The sequence below is a fragment of the Synchiropus splendidus genome, chromosome 12 (genome assembly GCF_027744825.2).
Source record: "Synchiropus splendidus isolate RoL2022-P1 chromosome 12, RoL_Sspl_1.0, whole genome shotgun sequence".
Classification (NCBI taxonomy): domain Eukaryota; kingdom Metazoa; phylum Chordata; class Actinopteri; order Syngnathiformes; family Callionymidae; genus Synchiropus; species Synchiropus splendidus.
In genome coordinates, this window is record NC_071345.1 from 6,636,325 (window position 1) to 6,659,394 (window position 23,070).

The 23,070-nt window shown below is 38.5% G+C and overlaps 2 protein-coding genes across 6 annotated transcripts in view; one reads left to right on the forward strand and one right to left on the reverse strand.

The window, feature by feature from the left end:
* Nucleotides 1-10,698, reverse strand: part of acp1 (acid phosphatase 1) — a 68,328-nt gene extending 57,630 nt beyond the window's left edge. The window contains exons 1-8 of one of the 5 annotated variants that reach the window (XR_008416306.1): nucleotides 10,617-10,698; nucleotides 9,934-10,007; nucleotides 9,352-9,465; nucleotides 5,629-5,690; nucleotides 4,913-5,018; nucleotides 1,320-1,426; nucleotides 1,103-1,171; nucleotides 835-974 (exon numbers count right to left, since the gene is read on the reverse strand). Coding sequence is in view for 2 of the 5 variants with exons in the window: in XM_053882173.1 (XP_053738148.1) it covers nucleotides 1,349-1,426; nucleotides 4,913-5,018; nucleotides 5,629-5,690; nucleotides 9,352-9,465; nucleotides 9,934-10,007; nucleotides 10,617-10,659 (477 nt within the window). In the remaining 3 variants the exon portion in view is untranslated. The other 4 variants (XR_008416305.1, XR_008416304.1, XM_053882173.1 and 1 more) reach the window with 4 other exon arrangements.
* Nucleotides 10,699-21,650: 10,952 nt separating this feature from the next.
* On the forward strand, nucleotides 21,651-22,715 carry fam110c (family with sequence similarity 110 member C). Its single transcript, XM_053880752.1, has one exon. It carries the CDS (start codon nucleotides 21,718-21,720, stop codon nucleotides 22,699-22,701), a length of 984 nt encoding a protein of 327 aa, XP_053736727.1. The 5' UTR covers nucleotides 21,651-21,717; the 3' UTR covers nucleotides 22,702-22,715.
* Nucleotides 22,716-23,070: the final 355 nt, after the last annotated feature.

Genomic DNA, 23,070 nt, shown 5'->3' on the forward strand with positions numbered 1-23,070 from the left:
GCTTTGTTTTTGATTCTCAGAATCAGTGACAGAATTTAAAAATCAGCAGTTGAAGTTTTTTTTATTCTTTGAACTGCCACACAAGGGCAACATGCCGATGTGCATGAACTGTTCTCTCACAAGGATTTATCAAAGATCAGACCTGGCTGAAACAAAGACACAACTAAGTAGAACAGTATGCAGACTCCGCCCTAATCTGCCTGTAACCAGAGCAGACTTACGAACAGACACCGATTAAATCTATAATTTTAAAAGTGATTTAAGTATTTATTTGACAACAAGCCAATAGCGGAACCGAAACAATGCTTTGTTGCAGCAGAAGTCATTGCCAGTGTGGAGGTCTGGGGTTGAGCATTACATTTCCTCGTTGACCTGAGGAATGTTCTCTGCATGAGCACATGACTGCGCTGAGTCCTGGGACGGGGTGAGTGTTTACAAAGGTCAACTGAGAGTGTGAGAAGTGTTTTTGGTAGTGATTGAGATATAGCTAAGTATTTTTGAAAATGCTTTCCCTCGGCAAAAGTAAGCACATTATAGCCCCCAATCTTCCTGTTCTTTCTGTTACTGTACGCTGTCAGCACTGGGAGTTAGATGAATGATGTTGCTGGAGCAGTTCTCCCATTATTGAAAAGTCTGATTCCAAAATGCAGCCGTTTGTGAAATTCAACAGTGGTCATCTTGGATTCCAAAATGTTTCTTTTAACACTGAGATGATCAACTCAAACTGGTTCTACTCCAGCCAGTCCAGAAACTTGTTTCTGATTTATTACCGAAATACTGACTGCAGACAACGACAACGCCCTGATATGAAAGAACTGGACGTGTTCCACTCACCAGTCGGGTCAGCTAATCTCTGGTTCTGTTCATGCGTGATGATTTACAGCACCTCCTTTTTATTTCTGTATTACGTTGTTGAGAATTACATTTCCTCAGCCTCTTGATTTTAAAGGCCTGGAGACGTTGAGGAAAAAGTCCTGGAGGTAGTAACCAGGGAGAGGAGATTAAATCCACTGATGTATGAGGGACAGAGCATTTTGCAAATTACCCTCCAAAAGATTAGCATTAGCTAGCATTAGTGATGACCCTGTTGTTGGCCTCTGACCTATGAGATCCTGTTGTGTCTGTCCTCACAGGGTTGCTTTAACACGCCGGCATTCAGATCGCGCCAAGTCTGAGAAAAAAACAAAACCTTTACTTTCATTCAGTTCATTTATTTGATTCTAGTCTGCACATTATTGCTTTACAAGGACACAGTGGCAACATCACACTATGAACAACCAAAGTTTTACCATTGACTCTCATTCAAGGTGATTTATTACTTGTGTTCTTTTCACCAAAAGCTTGGTGGTTAGGAGTTAGCGTCCAGGAAGGCCTTGCAGCACCGTACACACTGCTCGTAAACCCTCTCAAAGTCTGCATCACTTCCCTGGGAAACAGAAAATGAGAAGGGTCATTAAAAGTGAATTGAGGCGCTCATTAGCGACTTAATGTGTCATGTGTGACGTTTTCAATCTGTGTTTAAAGACACATTTACAATTACAGAGTAACCTCAAGAAAGGAACTTCTCCATCTAACAACACTGTATCCATCTGAGAAGAAAATATCAGAGGTCCATATTGGCGGACCATCCTACTGATAAATATATTCTCATCCTTCATTGCAGGTTTCAGTGACAGATTTCATGCTTTAGAATGTTTGCATGGAGATGTTATTTTGGGGGCTGCTGAACCTCTACATGAAGGCTTCAGCCAAGATACACACTGCAAACAGATTAGTTCTAGGAAACTATAGAGTTGATAAGCAAACAGAAGACCACAGGCAGCTACCACATTCCACTAAAATGATGACTATAGATTCTTATGAACCAAGATTCTGTGATATATGTGGAAGTTTTCTCGGGTGTGGAGCTCCCATGGATAATTATTGCAAGGGCTGACTATGTTTCAGAGTGATTTCACCTAGTGGTAGTAGGAAAGCTCAAGGAAAACATCTCTGGAGATCATTCAAACAAGTGTACGGATGAAAACTGGAACTGGTGAACAATCATCATGAAGGAACACATTACGTTTGGTGAATTCAAATGCCGTTCACCAGTGAAAGGAAGAACAATTCCATATGGACATGGAACCCAAGAGTCTGGGACGTAACAGCTGTGCGACGAAAGGAAAAGTGAGTGAGTCTTGTTCGAAAAGAAAAGGTTGTAATTAGCTCAGGTTCGTACAGACTGGAACAAGGGAAGAAACAAAAAGGTAAGTGATGGACCCATCAGCTGTGAGCCATTGCATTGGTTCAGACTGAATTATCAAGTCTTTCCATCAATTTCTTTTTTGACAATTTGACATCCTCAAACAAAAAAAAACCTTCTAAAATGTCAAATAATGAGCATTTCACACCAAGTGATTCCACAGCAAGTTAGGCACCTCCACCTTAACCCATCTTGATTAACCTCACTAGTCACACTTGAACTCATTTCCATGTATTATTTATGAGCCTATTTAGGTTTGTTGACAGGTGTCAGAAAAAGGTCCAAATGGCTGATAGTAAGTTGGATTCCTTACAGGGGAGGAATGGAGTGCCTCAGGACTGGACTTTGTTAAGTGCTCAGTCCGTAATGCCTATGGACAGAATTTTAGGGATGATCTCATTTTCCTGTGTCAAGTTTTTTTTGTCTGCTCTTCGTTGATGAAATGGTCTTCTTGGTAACTTACGACTATGATTTTCACGCAACACAGGCAGGGTCAACACAGGTAGAGATCAGTTGCTTCAAGTTTGTAAGAGTACCAAATCCTGCCTTTGTTTGTCACATGAAGTGAGTCATGTTCACAAGAGAAGATTGTGTGTGTGCTTGACAGAAGGATTGGTTCAGTAATTCAGTAATGAAAACTAGGGGAATGGTTCTGATTATTCAGTCTCTGTTTCTTCAGATGAGAAAACTGACCAAAAGACAACCCATTATAGTTTTTATCATAGTAGCCACCTTGATAGTACCAAGATAAAGGTTTTTCCAACTGAAAGAAGGCCCAGAGAAAGGCATAAGCCACGCGGGAAACATTGGATCATTTGGTTTCTCTTGCAGCCTCCATATTCCCACTGCTTTGTCAAACAGTAAAACAAGGACTCCTAGCTTCCACCTGACCTCGGACAAACCCAAGATGATGGTTGGATAAGAGCATACAGTAAAGTGAGTCAGCATGATGACAAGATATATCATCAATGCCATGTTTTTATTTTAAGGGCTGCTGACAGGTAGACAAGTATTAGACGATGACAGCTTGACCACTAGGGAACCAGCTCCAGTGGTAAGCGGTATAATATATGGTCGTATACGACAAAGCAAATCACTCGACTGCAAGATAAATGACCCCTGAAGATAGAGGGTTTAAATGCTAGCTGTGGCTCACGACAATCCATTACAGAAACATACGACACAATGAATAGTTTTAGGGAAGTAAACGCAGAACGCACTGAATTGTATTGAATATAACAAAATGAAGAAATCTTGAGTTAATACAACTTCAAATTTCTTGAGTCAAACCCCCAAACATTGTCTGGATTAGTAATTCATTACAGATCCGTCACGTTCCTGCAGTCTTCCACTCATCCTTTCCAAGAGCAAATTGTACTACAACCAAAACACATGTTGCTGTCAAAGGCCAAACACAATGGACTGGGCTGATAAATTAAACACAATGGAGAGGGATGAAGAGCACTTTTCTGCAGTCTTTGAAGGGTACATCCCAGTGAACTGCTTCCCAAAAATTACGACGGGCGTTTGGCACCTGGACACGCATTGTAGAAATCTGAATGTAAAATTTTATTACTGACATGAAAGCAGGAAAATAAATCAAGAAAAGGAGTGAAGGAACAGTAATATATTGAAGTTAGAAATAGACCAATGGAACAAAAACAAGACAATAAATTAAATGTAATGGATAAAAAGAATTTCCTCTGTCATAGCCCCAAATGAGACTATGCTGTATACACATTGAAAAATGTTGTATGTGTGCTACCATAATAGATGACACTTAAATATAGTTTGCTTAAGCGATTGAGTCCCGATGGACAGAGCCCCACATCCAATTGAAAAAAATGAAGGTTGCCTTCGTCAAATGCTTCATGCTTGATATACAGTCCTTTGGTCGAGACATGGTAAAACAAACATATTGTTTTTATAGCCTTCCATCAAAAACATGGCAAAGAATATGAATCTTGATGCAAATGACAGCTGAAACTGTAAAATAAATGCTTTTATATACATTTCAGGGTTTGTTTCCTATGAAGGATAAACATAAACATGATGTACATTATATTACACAGCTGAAAAACTTGTTGAAGTCAGATCAGAGTGTTTGTTATTTCACATTTGCTTGTGGGAGAGGTGAACTTTTATGGCTCCTTCACCGCTTCCAAAGTTTGAATTATTACCACCATTTCACACATCTAAGCAGCTCTGTTTGAAGTGCCCGTTTTTTTTAAACAAACGGATGTGTGATGAGTCAAAAGCTGGTTTCAATTCCTTGCACTTTAGATGCAAACACAATCTTGATTCAAAAAGTTAAACTCTGCAAAGACTGAAGTTTTTAAGTGCGATCCAAAATAAAATCCATTTTTCACTTTTGGTTCTCCAATTCAGCACGTCCTACTGGGGTTAACACTGCAAGTCAAGCTCCTCTATCTGAAGCCAAATTCTTCTGTTCCACCCACTTCAAGCAGCAATGGTCAAACAGACTTGGTGCCCAAACGATGGGTTGTATGGCCTATTTCCTAGTCTGATACTCCCTTTGTTTTCAGGGGTAATTGATACCAAAACAAAGTACCATCAGGAATGACAGAATATGCCACAGAAAACTCACAATTGTGGCTGAATCAATTCACACAAGAACATAAACAAAAGTCTTGTTCCTGTACTCACATAATATGGGTCTTTAATGATCAACTCCTTTTGCGGGTCGTAGGAGCCGAGCAGCTCGATCTTTGCTTTGTAGTTTTTCACCGAGTTAGCTTTCTTGTTCAAGTCTCTGTGAGAAAAAGTAGACAAGTTCAGAAGCAGTTTGGATTTACTGCTTTGATCAGTCACCTAAATGACAGTCTTGGCAAGTGGCCTGTAGAAAACTATTGCTCACTGACAGTGACCCTTTCGTTTGAATAATTCAGAAGACAACAAAGAAATGAAGAAAGGATTGAAGCTTGAATTCAGTCAGTTTAAAAAGCACAATCTCAGCCCATCTCACACACAGCCCGGTTAACCTAACATTTACTGGGGAAATATGTGGAAGGAAAATGACCAAAGCGCAAAGACAAGGCATTCAAAGAACTCAATAAGCTGCTTAAAGATCAGATCTGCCATGAGCATGTGATCTCAAAATGATCCCTAAACGTTCAAAGTAACAAAAAATAGCCCTCCCCTGCCCTTTCGAAAGAGCTTTGGGAAGGATATCGCTTTAACGGGAGGCTTTCACTTAGTTGGAGCTTAATGTTACTGTGAGTTACATGTGAAAAAGTGGCACTTGCGGTGTGTTTAGCTGGATTTTCCGTAAGGTCATGCGAAGAAAGACATTCAGCGCTTTTGACAGATCACATTTAAACAATGCCAATTAACAGAGTCACCGTGGAGTGACTGCAACGTACCTCAGATTGCTTTCATCCATGCAAAGTATGAACTCGAAGCTCATGAAATCGTCCTTGGTCACCTGGAGAGAGGAAATACAGGTCAAATATTACTTTTGGCTGAGCGTGGAAATACAGCAGAGTCCTGCAGAGCACTCCAGGACACAACTTTACATCTTGTGTGGTAGATATTATCACTTCCAATGAAAATGGACTTGATGACGGACTTCTGGCTGTCAAGAGTTTGACGGCCAGACGTCCGTCATCAAGTCCGTGCATCTGTGGAGGGTTTGCCAGTTATACCACAAAACTCACTAAGTCAGGGCAGACAGATGTTATAAAGCAGAGAAAGCGATTGCAGTTGATAGCATACACAACATTCATTAGTCTGGCTTTCTCAAGATGTCTGCTTCAAATATTTTTCCAACACATATCATTAGTTTTTAGGGAGATAAGCAACTGAGAACCTGTCAAAGTGTTCAACATCTGTTTTCGGTTTTGACTTTTTGAAGTTTCTTCCGGACGAATCCCATGGTTGTTTTGGTATTTTTTTTAAATCATTTTCATAATGCTGTCATTTAACATGATCAAATATACATGCATGTGACTGGCATAACTGCTAAATATAAATTTTATGATGTGGTATAATATGTTTGGGGTTTTTTTTGTTGAGTTTCAAACACTGTTATTTTTTACTTTGATACTGACAATACTGAGAAATGACATTTTGAAACTGTGAACAAACAAAATCAATAATTTGTACTTATGTATGTCAGTGTGATTTTTGCTTCATTAATGTGAACAGTTTTGATTATTTCTACAGTTTATCATGGAGAAGATACACAATTTATCATTAACTAACTACTTCAAGCATCTTTATTTACTGTACTCTCTATGTTTATATAGCATTTTTCGATCTTGCCTATTAGATATTTCAAATATTATATATTTAAATTGATAATTTATTATCAATATTATATATTGATAATTTGTTTGCTGTTTCTTCAATATTATCAAGACAATTATTTCATTGTAACTTAATTAGCATATTTATATCATGTATATAATATTTTATATAGTATAATAATATGGAAACACGTAGTAAGCCACAGATGACTCAAATAAGCAGATAATTCCACACAGCTATTAGAAATAGAATGACTCAGCACTTTCACAACTCAAGAAGGAAGGACGGGAAGGATGTTCCCACAGTGCTTCCGATGTTTGTATACACGTAAGTGGAGACAGTATTTTTCTGCTCAATGAGAAGAACACATTGTGTTTTCATTAATCTCAAAAATAAATATAAGAGCAAAATACACAATCAGCATGTTTCTACAAGATATTGCTTTGTTTAAGGAAGTTCATGGGAGAATTTACTCAACTTTTCAGTGCATCAAGTAGTGCTTCAAAATAAAAGTGCGCAGAAGGAAACCGCGAACTGTGAACTCATTCATTATTAATTTCCTTTTAACATTAAACTAATGTGGAAGAGTAATAACATTTCATCTTAAGTTTTATCTCTTACACTGATTCTCTCAGGCATGGAAGCAATCTGTGGCTGATCGCAGCACTCATGACTACCCCTTATCCTCACACTCAGCAGACTCACTGATAATAATACCTCATCACGAGGTTCAGAGATGTGATATCTGCAATATCTCTGTACAGTGAAGTAAGTTCGAGGCTTCCACAGCCAACTTCCAGTTGGAAGAGAGCGAGCATTACTGTGGAAGGATCAGCTCTTACACGACACCTGAAATGATTGACATGGATCCTGGTCCAAATCCAGGCCAAGTTTTACAACATGCTTGGAGGGAAATCTGAACTCCAAAGAAAAAGTGTTCATGAAAAGCTACATCAAGTGGAACATATTTTTCGTTTCTATGAATGAACACTGGGCAAAGGTTTGAGTGGCGTGTGATAAATTATCAGGAACAACTGAATGCAGACTAAGATCAACAATTTCAATGGTTTCCATTATCAAACCAGTGATTTAAACTGATCACTATTAGTAGTACAATATTACGAAATCATGACACAAAGCAAAAGGTGTCCGAGTAAGCAGCAAACTAAGTAATCATGACGCCACAGTTCCTGGTTTACAGCTCCGCAGTGACCAAGTAAGGAGACTTGGTGAACCGTGATGCGGTCCTGATCAAGGCCTTTTGATGTTTGGACACAAAGATGGATAATGTGGTCCAACATTTGAACTCAAATTGCAGCAAAGGATAATCCTGGTCCTGATATAGAACTCAGATCACAGTAAACACGCTTGTCCTTGTTTGGGGCGGCAGACCAGTCATGGCCAAATCCCAAACACGCCGCCATCCAAGCACAACAAATTGTGATGCACTTTTTAAACAAGATTCTTGAAAAACCAGCATGAACTTTTTCACTACGGAGCTTTGGTGGTCCATGACCCCGACACCAGTTTCACCTGGTTTTCTATTTCCTACAGGTGATTATTTGAAGAGAATCTGTTCACATTTCTATTTGGCCAATTGATAGATTAGACTTCATAGATCAGTAACTGAAGGTTTGCAACAAAAAAAGGACTATAACAAACAAAAAACTAACACACACAAAACTAACTACCACGAAAGTAATTCAAAGAAAACAAACACAACTGGCGGACAGCAACACGCAACATAGCACAAAGGACCTCACACAGACTCAGCGACACATAACCACTGTTCAAAAGAAAACAGAGAAAGTGGGATAAAGCGGAAGAAATAATACAATCTATTCTTCCTTTTCAATCTCTGTGAAATGTAAGAAGAAATATACTAAATGGTACAAATAGACTATGCAATGTAACAATTCTGAATCCATGTGATAGAATAGCTATACAAATATTGGACAGTGGACAGCGAAGTAAAGCACCACAATGGTGAATGAACTTAAGATAAATCTCTACACTCCTGCAGTCTAGGTGAAAATAAATATTTGTTTTTTCTTCTAATAACTTGTCTTTCACTTGGACAGAGGCCCTTGATACTGACAGCACAGGTTCACAGTGTTTAAAAGAATATCAGGCAAAAATAGGAAGCCTGTCAAAAGTCATTTAGCAGATGTGTGAGTTTTAAGCCAGGGATTGGATCTCACCTCTTTGAGGAGATTAAAGAAGAGTCTAATTCACTGGGTTTGTCAATGAGACAGAAGATTTCAAACCCAGGGTGAAGCCCCCAAGTTACCCTCCTAACAAACATCAAAAAAGTGATTTGAGGTCACAGAGAAGCAGAAGTCGTTTGGTGTTTAAGTGAGCGGACTTGCAGGCCCTACAAGGAAGAACATCTTGCTGTAATTTAACGCCTGGTCTGGGATTGGGAACATTCTTTGATTTGTTGACACAGCGATTGGCTTTATTACAGCTTCTAATTCATCACACAAATATCAGGAATTTTGAAACCGCAGCATTATTGGCAGGAGATTCCCTGACAATATCTGAGAAACAACAATCCTCCCAGTAAATAAGACTCAATTAGAATAAGTGAATACAAAAAGTAAAATGAGAGATTAAGTCATGATATTATTATTTTTCTTATTCAAATAACTAGCCTGGGGTTTATTGCTTTAGGGTAATATATCCTACTTTGTCAGAATGTATTGCTGTATTTATTGCATTCTTATAAGAGCCCCAAGACCCTTTTCTGCGTGACACCTAAAGCGATGGTCTTGAAAAGGTCATCGGACACATGACCAGCAGTTAGTGGAATTGAGCCACTGGACATTTGATTGTACCTGTCGGGCCCTATGGCTCGTCTCAATGCCATGATTGCTTAGGCAGGCAAGCCCACGATCATCTGGTAAACTGCCAATATTCCAGTCAGATGTAGCACCACTGTCAATGATCCACTGCAACAACAGAAACAGAAAAACGGTGCTAGCTAAGAGATGAAGAAGTGATGCGTACCTGTCTGGCCACATGACTCATGGAAACACCATGTCTCTTCATGCAGGACTGCCCACGGTAGTCCGGAGGATTTCCTATCTCATAGGTGGAAGTGGCAGCACTGTCTATCCTCCACTTGGAAGAATAAAGCACGGGGACAATGCAACAGGCAAAATGTTGAATTATACATTTGGCAAGGACCTGAATATCTGGTATAGGCACTTCAGGATGTTTATTTTAGTGAATAGCTTGAACTAGAGACTATCATACAGTATCTATATCTTAGCTGTCAAATTGAGTTTCCGTTTAAGTCCAAGAATTTAACTATAATCAGGCACAAGGAAAACTTAGAAATCTTAAACTGGACATTCAAAATGTTGCAACATCTGTGTGTACAAGTAAGTGATCCAATCTAACAATGACCATTTTACCTTGTCAACAACATTGGCGTCAATCGCCAGCTTCCGGAAGACTGCTTCTGCAATTGGGGATCTGCAGATATTCCCTTTAAAATTAATAGATGAAAATTAGATCATGATTTCAGTCTTGACCAAAGGGTTAAGACCAAGATCTAAATGCAATCCCTTGTAATTTTTTACAAAAACATTACATAAAAAATATTTTTCAATATATGACGTTAGGCAGGATGAAAATGTTCAAAGCCTTCATACGATAAAACCATACAGCCACATAGGAATATATGTATATTATAATTGTAGTTGTTATTATGGTACATGTGAAAACTCCATTTAGACTTGTGAATGCTGCGGCATTCAAGTTCATTCATTCATTACGAGTGGAAACATCTTTCACAGTTGCACGTACAATAACGCTTTCAATGCTTCGATAAATTAACAACTGTTTCAATTTCAAATGCTTCACTCGGAATTGAATGCCCTTAATTTAACTTCTATTAGACACAATAACTTGCACATGGAGTGGTCAAAGTCTGACGTCTTATTACACAATCATTTCTGCGCGTTACTCTACAGAGGTCCGTCTAGCGTTTACTCAAGACAGAAAAACTGCATTTCAATGATATTTCACACTAGACAATTAAAGGTACAATAATAGCGACTTCATTTCGCTTTATTAATTCAAATATATCTCTTACCCAAACATACAAACAAGACAGATCTGCTGCCACTAGACGCCATCTTGGTAGTGATACTTCCGGTATGACGTAGTTACTTTTTTTCTTTATTGTACAACAGTAAAATGACAGTCCAGTGCGCTGTGACGATCGACTAAAGTTCTTTCGCTAGTTTAACAAAGTCATGTCGATTAGAATATTAGGACGTTGTAACTCAACATATTCATTTTACTGTTCGTTTGAAATTAAAAACAATTTGTTTTTATGATAAATATTGTTCAGATAGAAACAAATTGCTCGAGCAAAAGTCAAACATGAAGAGAAAGAAGCTGCCAACAGCTGACAACAAACGAGTTCCTGATGAGATATTTGTTGACATGGAGAGAAGATCGTTTCTGGTCGCAATGTAACGTGCCAGCTGGAAAAGAAACATTATTAAGGCTTAATATGAAGAGAAATTAGGGTAAAATCTAACATTTGTTCAACACATAACAGCAGGGCAAATTGTAAAAAAAAATGGTTAGACAAGCATGATAGTATGTTTTATGAGGGTTTCAATGATTACGAAAATTCCAGGAGAATTTCCAACAGCTTTGACGCCCTTAATCCGTAATGATTTGTAGCATTGGCAATGAGACTAAAGAGAAAGGTCCAAGGCCAAACAAATAAAGGCCCTCGATTCAAATAAAAGTGAATATATTCTGGTGGGAGGGGGTTTTAACTGAGAGCAGATCAAACAGCATCCGTCTTTTCTGCATGGACACATGGAAGAAATCATTCTAAATTTAACAAGTGTCTCAGCAAGCAGCTGCCTTGTCTGCATCCCGTCACCATCCGGCCTGTTCTCCCTGGAGTGATCTGTCCCCCTGCCTCATGAGTGCTGATGACTGTCCTCACTATAATCTCCAACTGGAAATTTTTGGCAGCTTCTAGAGTTCGGAATGGTTTGACAAGCTAGAACATTCCCAGATTTACACTAACAATGGCGCACTGATGCTTGAATAACAGTAAAAAAGGGATTAAAGAGTGTAATGTGAGTCAAATATCAACATCTGCTAACTGTATTCATTTGACACACTAGAAACTAGAAATCACTCAGAGAGTGCGTACCTCCGGCATGGAGCTAATTTCTCAAGAAATATTTTTGTACGTAAGGGATCCCCTGGGCAGCAGACTGCCAGCGATATTAGCCCCATGTGATATGATTTAAATGTCAAGAATGCATCCCAAAATATCCAAGAGGAGAGATGGTCAATGCAGAGGGAGGATAATTTAATAAAACATGGAGGAGACAGATGGAAAAAAGGCCTTCTCCGAGGCAGCACAAGTTACATTTTTTGTTTCAAACAAGGAGATTCTCATACTATATATATCCTGCATGATAAATGAGCGACCAACCAAGAAGTAGAAGGCCAACACAACCTGTCTAGTTTACCTCCTGGTAAAACGCCAGTAATCGAATGCTCCGGAATATTAATTCTCCACAAAATATCTTCTCAAATGTCCAGTGAACATCACTTGTTCTGCTGCTGGGTGATGTCTCGAAAATACGACATACAGTATATACAAGAAGACTTCATAAATACATCAAAACTGTGGGAGGACATACGCCTGAAACATGTATGGTGTGACATCATCAACAAGCGACGGCCCAGACAGATTACTACAGAGTAGTAGTTCAATAGTAAATATATATATATATCTTTGAATGTTAAGAATTGTCCTGTTTTCATTAGCCATTTTTGTACGTTTTTCTTCATCAAAATACATTGAAAGGATTTTTTTTTCCTTAAATGTGTGGTCCATACTTATTTTGATTTATATTCAAATAAATTGCATATATACACATTTTTATAAGTTTCATTGAATATTTACACTTCTTAATATCCTTAATTACATTTACTCTTTTTTGGTCCATTTAGTTCTTGTTACTTGCCATGTGATGGTGATTATGAAGACCTGACAAGGATTGTGTCCCTTGGAGGTTGAATGAAGCTCAAGTATTATAAGCTTGTGATGGTATAGAGATAAGTATTTTTTGTCTGCATCTAACAATTGTGCTTTCCTTCTAAGTGTAATCAATGTGGACATGAGAGGACAGCACTAAAGTATTGAACAGATGCTTTCGCTCAGATATTCATTCACCTCGCAGCCAAGAAGATTCCAAGATGTCAAAATGAATTGCACTATGTAAGATCATCGGTCCTGTTTGACTAAGACCAAGTCTTAGTAAATCCACATTCTTTCCGTTTCCCCTCAAATGTACTGAAATCCAAAGCACTAATAATCCCACTCTGAACATTCCCTCTATCCTCATGTCAACACTGTAAACTTATTAAGCCAAATCATGTCGAAACACATTGGCTGGAGCGTACAGAATAATAAAAAAAGCAGGTCACTCACACAAATGACAACAACGTGTTCAAATTTAATAACAACGTAAACTCCAGATGTGGCTGCAACACTCTCATATATTAAGTGATAATATACAACGTAACGTATCCTCTGCAGAGTCGTAAAAGAATAGACTTCTGGTTGGCGCATCATTGCTAGATAATAGTTTGCAGCGCTCAGAAATCTCAAAGGAGGACTTGGGTTTTTAGTTGAGTCTCATGGTTGAGCAGCAACAAACACTTATTTTCCTGGTGATTCTTTCCCCACCTTCTGCTAAACAATATCTTTTACAGATCATTTTTGTAAGAGCTGGTGAAATTATAATTATCTAATTGTTCTCTTTTATTCCCCTTGGTCAATTTGTCAGAGCTAAAATCCAATACAATCATACGCATTCATTTCAACACGGTTTAAAAGTAGGGATCTATCAGGGTGTGCTCACGAGCCCAGCAGTTCAACAGCCAACATGACTGGGGTTTACTTTGACGGTTTCACATTTTGGTGGATATAGTACTGTAAATGGCTCCTCAAAGTGAAACGCAACCACTTGGTCATGGAATGGCGAGGTCATCCTCCCCAAGTGTTGTCAAGAGTAGACCCCCACACTAGTATATTCCAAATAGGCATGTAAGCATTCAGAAATACAGGGGTTGGCAACACCTTAAAGCTTTTAGCTTTGTGAGTAAGTGAGTATATTATTTTTGTCCAACCACTGTAGATGTGAGAGTAACAAAACCAAGACATTCATGTTCAGGTAAAGAACAAGTATTGAGGAACTTGAATCTGCCCCCTGCTGATGCCCTGAATGAATGACTCACCTCGATACGTATTCACACTATAGTAATGGCAGAGGCTGAGAGGTCTTCGGAAGAAGCCAGCTATAATTTGTTTTTGTTATTCCAAGGTAAAGATACAATATCAAAATAAAGTAAAATTTCTTCAGGTTAGACCAGCAGTAAAGATAATGTTAGATCAATATATATGCAGTTCGAAAGGCCAAACTGCTGAGCACAGATCGCTGGAGTTGGATCTCTGGAATATTAATCGATACATCAATGTATTGGATGAATTATAGCACCCCGAGTGTGTAGGTCTTGAGCTGTTTTCATCACCCGTAAGCACCTTATCAGAGCCAACACAATACAATCCTCACTGACTATCATTCTGCCATCTGAACTGTTGGTGCACCAACAGATCACGTAAGTAGCATTGTGATGCCCTTGCAAATAATGGAGAAGGGAGATGGGATCTGAAACAGCAAGATTAGCTAAAATGACATCACAGACGCTGGTGGTCAGGTTGAACTGAGAGTTTTATTTGACAGCAAAGTGCAGTTTAGGCCATACAGATGAAGACAGAAAAGCAATATCCTCAAGTCGTCCTCCTGACCCAGGTTTCATTATGTTTCCGTGATCGACCTTAAAGGCCAGTTTCGACCAGACAAACAGCCCATCTGACACAGAATGTTGTTGCGTGACTAATTCCATCTGAAACTTTCCCATTTCTGAGAAGACTCTTTGAGCTGGTGCAAGCTCTGGCAGTATTGTTTCATTTTGCAAAGATGATGAAACATATTTCAATTATAACCCAACAAACATGCTAGCTAAATAGTAAAAATGAATAAACACATGTCACTGCAAAGTTTAATGAAACTATGATCTGGTCAGTCAAATGAAACATTACTGATTTAGACCAGCTGGAAATCGCGCAATAATCAAACCCAGAGTCGACACTTTACTTTCCGACCGTTTCATCTGCTTTAATTACAGAGTAATGACCAAGGCAGCATTGATCCCCTCCTCCGTCTGGGGAACGTGATTGACTGCACACTTTCCTTTGCTAGTTAGATCACTTTGTAACAACGTACAATGATTGTAAACATGCACTCCGACATTAAAGTGTGAAGATCTACTACTAGACTGTTTTAATGACTCTTAGGAAATTCGCAGAATCTTGAAAATATTAAGTCAGATATCATACATCAGTGATTCTTTTTGTGTGAGATTCTCGGAATCATTTGCAGAAGGGAATTGAAACAAACAACAAACAGATGGAAAATACGGAGAATACAATGCATGGTGGTTTGGTTTTCACAATGCCCTGCTTTAAGACTGCTGCAGCTGAAAATTGCTCTCAAATGTTTATAGCCAGCCATAAATGCTCTGTATCACCTGCTGAAAATGTATGCATAACTGTTGAACAAGCCTTTGATGCTTCAAATGGAAAAATGACAAACACACACACTGCCATATTTGTGGGGACATTTCAGTGACATAGTGCTTTCCCCACTTCTCACCCTGAACCTAACTCTGACAAACCATAACCATGACTGTTAACCAAACCTAAACTCAGGTATGATGACCTAGTTATTTTGAGATTTGTATTTTTTCCAGACGTTGCCCCACAGGCAGACAAAGTCAATTTTAATTCTATGGCCCATGGGCTGCATTGAATGAGCTGCCATGTTTGTTCCACCAGCCAACAGCGCCCCCTGCTGTCTCTAAGTTATGACAATATAAATTACTCAAAAATCATAATCAGATAAGGTTCAGATGAAGACGATTGGTGGGGAAGATATGGTTGGTTTATCATGCTCTTCAATCTCATTTCATCAGAGTATTTCTCAGGAGGATCCAGGGAGGAGGTGGGTTGTGAGCAGAAGAGTGAGGTCAAATCCGCTCTCGTCGTACATTCAAGCCAAATAGGTATTAGATCAGTGATCAGGAGAAGTGACAGAAAGACAGACTTGACAAACAAGCTTTACTTGACAAAAATCTCGCAACGTTTTGGTACGGCCCGGACTTATTGGCAGCTACAGAGATGACTAACATATGAGTTGAGCCAATCAAATATACATTTTACGCTATATTTTTAAAATGATTTTCCAATATAAACTCCATTCTTTGCCTGAAAAGTTGACGCTTTTACAACACTTGGTTGTAAAATGATGATGTTTCCTGTGTTTGGTCAAAAATTTTCCCAGCATCAACGATGATATAAGGTTTTCATGATGACATATATATGAGGAAAGTTACGCTCTTATCAGCAATGGTCTTCGTTCTTCATGCTTTTTATCCTGGAAAATGTTTTTGTGAAGCAGATGATTTACAGCTGGCTGAGTGAAGCTGCATTCACATAAATGTCCAGTCTTTATGATTCACATTTGATTTAGTTTAAAAGTGACAAACATCTGTTTCATGTATAAATATTTTTAAACAACAAATTATAGACGCATCTTTTTCTGATTTGTGTTTTGATTTGCTTCTCACTGGAATCAAAAGGCTCAGTGAAACTGGAGAGAAATGGAAAAACAATCCATCAGCCCATAGGATATAATCTCATCACTTATTTTACAGTCAGCTAATATTTCACAGTTCTGTGTGTTTATGATGGAAATTCAGGAATAGCGCGAATATAGAAGAATAATAGAGGATTCTGAGAACCAGACTTAACAAAGGGGATGTGACTTCCTCCACTTGTCATTGGTCGGTACAGCATAAATAATGACCAGTTATTTTACATAACACGCAAAACAAGAGCAGGAAAATATGGATACAGCCATTAGAGTGGATCATTTGGATTCAGCCAGTGTCATTCACAATAACCGTCTCCATTAAACACAATTAGCAGATGAGTCAGCCTGACATTAAGCGGGAGGATGTTTTGTGACCAGAAGTTTGTCTGGTGAATAAAGGAAGAAGACTCCAGGGACCAGTGACTAATGATGACGGCGTTGACTTGTTTATCTTTTGTCCCTACTTTCCCCTATTTTGTTTTCAATCATTTTACATGACCACAGTGTCTATTACGGAAGCCAGTCAGCTTAATGAAGGCTTTTAATTACTGGATAAACAGCTTGGCAAATGAGGATTAACCTCTTCAGACCCGAGCCTCTGTTGCGTTTTGATCATTGCAATATGAGAAAGCAATGACCTCAATGGTCATGACTAAACTTTGTCTCGTAAGAGGGAAATTGCTTTTGAAAAAAAGAATATCCTTGTTTGTGGACAATTAATATTCATGCTGTTGTGATTATTAATGCTTCTGCGACTCAGAAACGTCACATATGAAGCCTCAGACATTATTATTCTTTCAAGAGTTGTCTTTTGTCCTCGCTACTTCACACTGAAATTATGAAATGAAAGTGTAAATGTTCTACTAGGATGTGAAATTGAAATTGGTTTTGTAGATCACATGCTTTCTTGTTCTAGACTGGCGACACCAAAACGTAAGAAAGGCACCCAGCTCAACATAGGGCCATGGACAGCACTAAAACTGAATCATTTAATGATTCTTGAGTCACAAAAATAACAAATAAATGACAATAGTCTTTCACTCCAGACTGCTCTTGCAGATTTCGAGATGCAAGGGACGTATGTTAAATATATATATATATATATATATATATATATATATACACACACACAATTTCATTTGCATTTTTTTCCTCAAGAACACGCACATTATAACGCATATTATGACATATTTCACTGTGATATCTTATAAGAAGTTTCAGATGGATAATATAAATATTCAAATAATACGATGTAAAGTGTTAATTATAAACAAAGACAGATTTAAATTAAACAGTTTTGTTAAAAGAAAACATGGCATCTGTTTTTAATACTTGTTGCTTCTCATCCAAAGGTTGCTATTGTACAGTATAGTTCATGTTGCCCTCGATAGCGGCGCGTATGATGGGTTACACCATCATACTCATCGAATTGCGTAAAGACTGACCATTACATTTGACTTGTTTTCTGTCAAGACTCTATTTGTCTTCCACAAACAACAGCTCAAAAATGTCAAGACTCAACCCCAAGGAGAGTCGACAGAAAAATTTGATCTGACACAGACTGACCACGCTCGCATGTTTTCTATTGAAAACCAACATATGGTTTTGCATTTCATTCGAAAATATCTTGCAGATGTTATTTATCAGATCGTGTTTCATTGAGATGAGTCAAGCACAAGTCATTCTTGTACAGTATTTACTAGACTTGTGGTTAGATTCAAAATGATTAAATGAATGTAAAAATATAACTGTAATTTTTATATACATAAGATCCTATAGGTAAAGGGACACTGGCCTCGAGGTAAACATACTGTATCAGATGAGTTAGTTGGTCATTGTGTGATGTAAACTCTTTAATATGGTGCCACATCTTGGTGTTATTTACACTTAATCAAATTGTCAAAAGCATTACTGCTGTTTCTCTGCTGAGAGACGCTTGCTAAGCTTGCCTCAAGTCATGTTCCATCCTACTGTTACATGCCAAGCCCAACATTTCAGCAGGTATTGTTTCCAAAGCTCTGCATTTTTCACGAGCTACATCATTCACTACAAAAATATTCCTCTCCAGTGTGAGATATATTTATTATATCCAACGTAGCAGGTGATACATTTGTAGTGGGTGTGGTCATGACACCAACCCTTTTATAGATGGTCTTTAAAGCAGCTTTTACTTTCACTCTTGACAATTATCTGGATGAAAGAAAAACTGAGCAGGCACTCGTTCCTTGATGTTTCGAGGCCTGAATTTAAAACGCTCTGTTTTTAAAACATATTTGATTGATTTATTAAAACAAGACAGTTTCATACACAACGTTTAAAAACACTGTTCATTTATTTTCACAAGTGTATCCTTAAATTAAAGATGATCAATAAAAAACTCACCCCTTAATTTTAAAATCACAGCGTTCCAAATTCAGTTTGAACTTTTGAGTCGATGGTTTATTGAATTATGATTAAATAAATATTCAACCTTTCTTGTGAACATGTTTTTTGTCATCCTAGAGGACATTGCTAATAGAAAGCATCTTCCTATTACCACCCAATGTCAAGAGATAAAAAGGGAAGGCTGGTCAAAAAAACTATAAAGACAAGTGATTTTGATGTTGGTCCACAAGCTTCATTGAGTATGACAGTGTTGTACGTAGTATGATGGTCATAAGAGCGGTTTAGATTTTTGGATGTGAAACATTATATTTTTCCTGGTTTTCTTTGGGGTCACATTAAAGCTTAATAATGTACAGACTTACAATATGTATACAGGAGACTTGGATTGGACTGGCAGCATGTCCCCTGTCTTCCACTATCGCTGGCAAGGCAAATAAAGCACTTTCAAAAGTCAAAAAACAAAGTTAGTAAATCTTGATTAGATGAAAGGAACAGAACATTAGATGATGCCACTGGTTCACTTGTGTCCTCGGTGCATCAGTAACAACACAAGTCCTCTTGCTAACCAGACAAAGGTTTCCCACCAAGTCGTCCTGCTGATCACTTAGGTTCTTAAAACCATCAGAAATGAGTCATTTTTGTGTCAGTGGCTCCAACATTCTCTGTCTCACTACGTCCACATTGAACGTGATCCAATTGGGGTGAATTTAATTTGGCAGATGGAATATTATATTGACTTTGATTTCCTTCTTTTCCTTTCCTTTTTTTAGAATTCTGAATTTTGTTGACAGACCACAACTCTTCAAACAATAATGCTGAAGGCAGTCATTCTCTGTGGAGTTTATATGTCCTCCCTGCGGTTGCCTCCAGGCACTCTGGTTTCCGACCACAATCTAGAAACATACAGAGGTTAATCCGTTAATCTGCATTGCTTTTGCGTGTGTGTGTGTGTGTGTGTGTGTGTGTGTGTGTGTGTGTGTGTGTGTGTGTGTGTGTGTGTGTGTGTGTGTGTGAGTGAGTGTGTATGAGGCTGGCATAGGTTTCTACTGCAATATTCATCACAAAATGAATGCAAGACTGCAGCTATATGTGATATCGCTGAGACAAATGGATTCCTTTCAAGGGTGCCCCAGGCCTTTTGCCATTCATAGCATTAATGGGTTTCATTCCTCAGAACCATGCCCTCTGTTTGGCCAAAATAAACCCACGGCGACACACATTCTGCCTTTCAGACACTTATGACCTCCTTACCTTTGATGTCATGTGACATTTATTAAATTTAACAATTGATCATTTTCAGTTTTTCAGTTTTCAGTTTAATTTTAATTTACATCTTACGTATGTCTCCGTGTGTTCAACCTAAACCTCAAATTACACAATGTTTAGCAACCATTTCATAACCAACCATTGGCAAAAGGAAAGCAAGGGGAAGAGCCGGGAGGCCATGGTGGTGCATATAATCTTCTCTGAGCGCATTGTTTTTCATGTATCCATGCAAAATATGAATATGATCTGTGATGTTGAACCCATGTGTGTGCTAATTTGTACCAAAAACCAACAACACCTGTTTTCCACCAAAACTAATTGCCAACAGACAACAGCCAATTTAAACCAAAACAACTTTGAGTAACAGAAATTATTTGTTTCACCTGTTCGCCCAAAACCACATTCATTTTAAGTAGAAGCAAATGTTTAACTGATAATGAATAACAGTGGCTCTTTCGTTTCTATTGTTTTTTTTTTCAATCTGAGTTTTTACATGCATTTTTAAAAATTTCAGCGTCTGGTGACTTAAAAGAAAATAGAATTTGTTGATTTGGCTTTGCACTTGTCATATATAGTATTTTTTAAATGTATAGTTAATATGCATTATCTGACCGCTACTGTCATAATAATCTTAATTATGTAATCCCAGCAGATTTTGTTATTTCTGTTTGTTAGTAAGTTCTTAAAAATAAAATCTATAAGGTTTACCGGCGCGATTGATGACCTCATGAAACCGTGCCAGGAGGCAAACCATCAACAACTGTTTCTCACGTGGTCTGGAATTTTCCATTTTCTATTTGATGGCAGTGCACCTGTTATGATGCGAGAGGTGAGGAAAACTTCAATCCGTCGATAACTCAACAAACTTCACCGCGGTCCTTTGCACTTTGAGTGGGCTGCTTACTTTTTCTTTGAGACAAAATGAAGTGTTATGACTAATGAAATGTTATGTAACAAATATGCTACTTAACTTTAGCAGTGTTCATGTTTAGTTATGTTAGTTTGTACAACGAATCTAGTGGGGCATCAGAATAAAAGAGCGTAATGTGTGACTTGATCCAAAATGAATGTTGGGTGAACTGCTTTTCTCAGTATTGGAATCAGAAACTAAAGTTTGGACGATATCAGTGTCTCATATACCTGATAAATGACATCCTTCATTTATATTATTATTATATATGTATATATGCATTCATTTATGAATGTCTTTTTATTTTAATCTACTCAAATTATGACGAGAAAAAAAATCTGTAAAATGCTTCTTTGTATAATTTTGCGTATGAGAATCACATTCTATACAACTTCTTTTTCATACTTATCTCTGGACAGGAATGAATAATGAACATTTTTCCTCTATTGCAGCTACTGTATCTCATCAAACTGTGTTTCCATCCTGTTGTGCAAGACTTGAGTGAATGAATGAACTGAGGGTCAACGTATATTGCAAAACATTCCGACCGTTCACTGAGTAAGAGAGATGAGTCACTTTGTGAATGGCACATCAAAGTAGAGGAAATAAACGGAGGAATTACCCAACACATATCATTGAGCCCATTAAAACAAAAGGGTCCGGATCAGTTTTCACTCTTCTCACTAGTGACGCTATCAGGTGTACTTTGAACAGGCCTGTGTTTGGTTCAGATTGGCCACGCACAGAATGGGTGGGGAAATGTGATGAGTTTGAACAGACGAAAGCTCATGTGGTGGTACGTGCTTAGGCAAGAAAGGAATTCTCAGGATTACAGTCCTCGCTCTCTGGATTTAAATCATCCAAAAATCACCATGGACTCCTCAAGTGACACCTCCAAAATCCTGGAGAAGGGTCCCGAATACCTGAGGAAACAAATGGAGTTGGAGAGTGAGACGAAAGGAGGCATGAGTGCAGTGGAGCGGCTCGCGGCGACCAAAACAAAATATGTCAAGAGTCAAGAGGTGGACTCTGTGATCACTGCTGGCTCCTCTTCTGTGAAGAGCTCGGGATCTTCGAACAGGAGCTCTGGGAAATTGACCCCACAGAGAAAATCACCTGAGGTGAGTCCACAAAGCTGCACTCCGTCCCAGGTGCGTCGCTCCAGTTCCAAAAAGCGACCGGACTCTCTTCTGATTTATAGGCAGAAGTGTGAGTTAACAAGAGTATCGGCCAACAAGCGAAGGCACTTCCGAAGAAAGTTACCGCTCAATAAAACAAATGCAAAGCCTTCATTACCTGAAAAGGTAGATAAGGAATGTGGCTCTAACAACGACAAGGAAAATCCCAGTGCCCCCGAGGGTTCTGCCTTGGAATGTAGCGTTGCTGATGTTTCACCTCAACCTGAGGAAAATGAAGGACAGCACATCAGTAAAAACAGTGACTCTGGGAAAACATCATCTTGCCTGACGGTTCCTGAACATCAGATAAGACCGGGCAGGGGCATCGGCCGCTCCCACTCTGACATCAGCTCCAGGTATTCCAAGAACTTTGCGGACTTTGACGCTTTCTTCAAGTATTGCGGTCTGGATGGGGAAGTCATTGAATCACTAGGGAGAGAGAACTTCTCAGCACGGTCAGATGAAATCGTGGTTAACCTGCGCAGCGTCAGCGTTTCGACGTCGGAGGATGGCTTTTCACGGAATAGCGGCGACAGTGATGGGCTTCTGGAGGATGTGTTGCAAAAGAAGAAAGGTCAGGGGACTTCAGTTATCGAACGGAATGCACGTGTTATTAAGTGGCTCTACAGCTGCAAAAACGCTAAGGAAACAGGGAAGAAGCTGAGGGACCTTGACTGACACGTTGACTCCTGCCAGTTCACAAAACTGTATTTTTGTCCAAATGTTAACACATGCTTGTGATAGTACTTGTATTATTCATCCAAAATAACACTCCTGCTTCTGAAATGTGTTTAGATTAATCAGTTTTGTTTAAAAAGCTCTTCATTTCGCCTTTGCTTTTTCACTTGACTTGGTTGAACTTGTTGTCACTTGCTGTCAATTATTGCTCAACTTTTTTAGCTCCAAGAGTTTTGATGTTTACATTTTGCATGGATGTAATGAACATTTGAGGTATATCAAAGCATCACAACCACTTAAGGAACTTACACGCATTAAATTCAATACAGATTTCATCAAAATGCTTTTCTCTAATGTTTTATAAAAGGG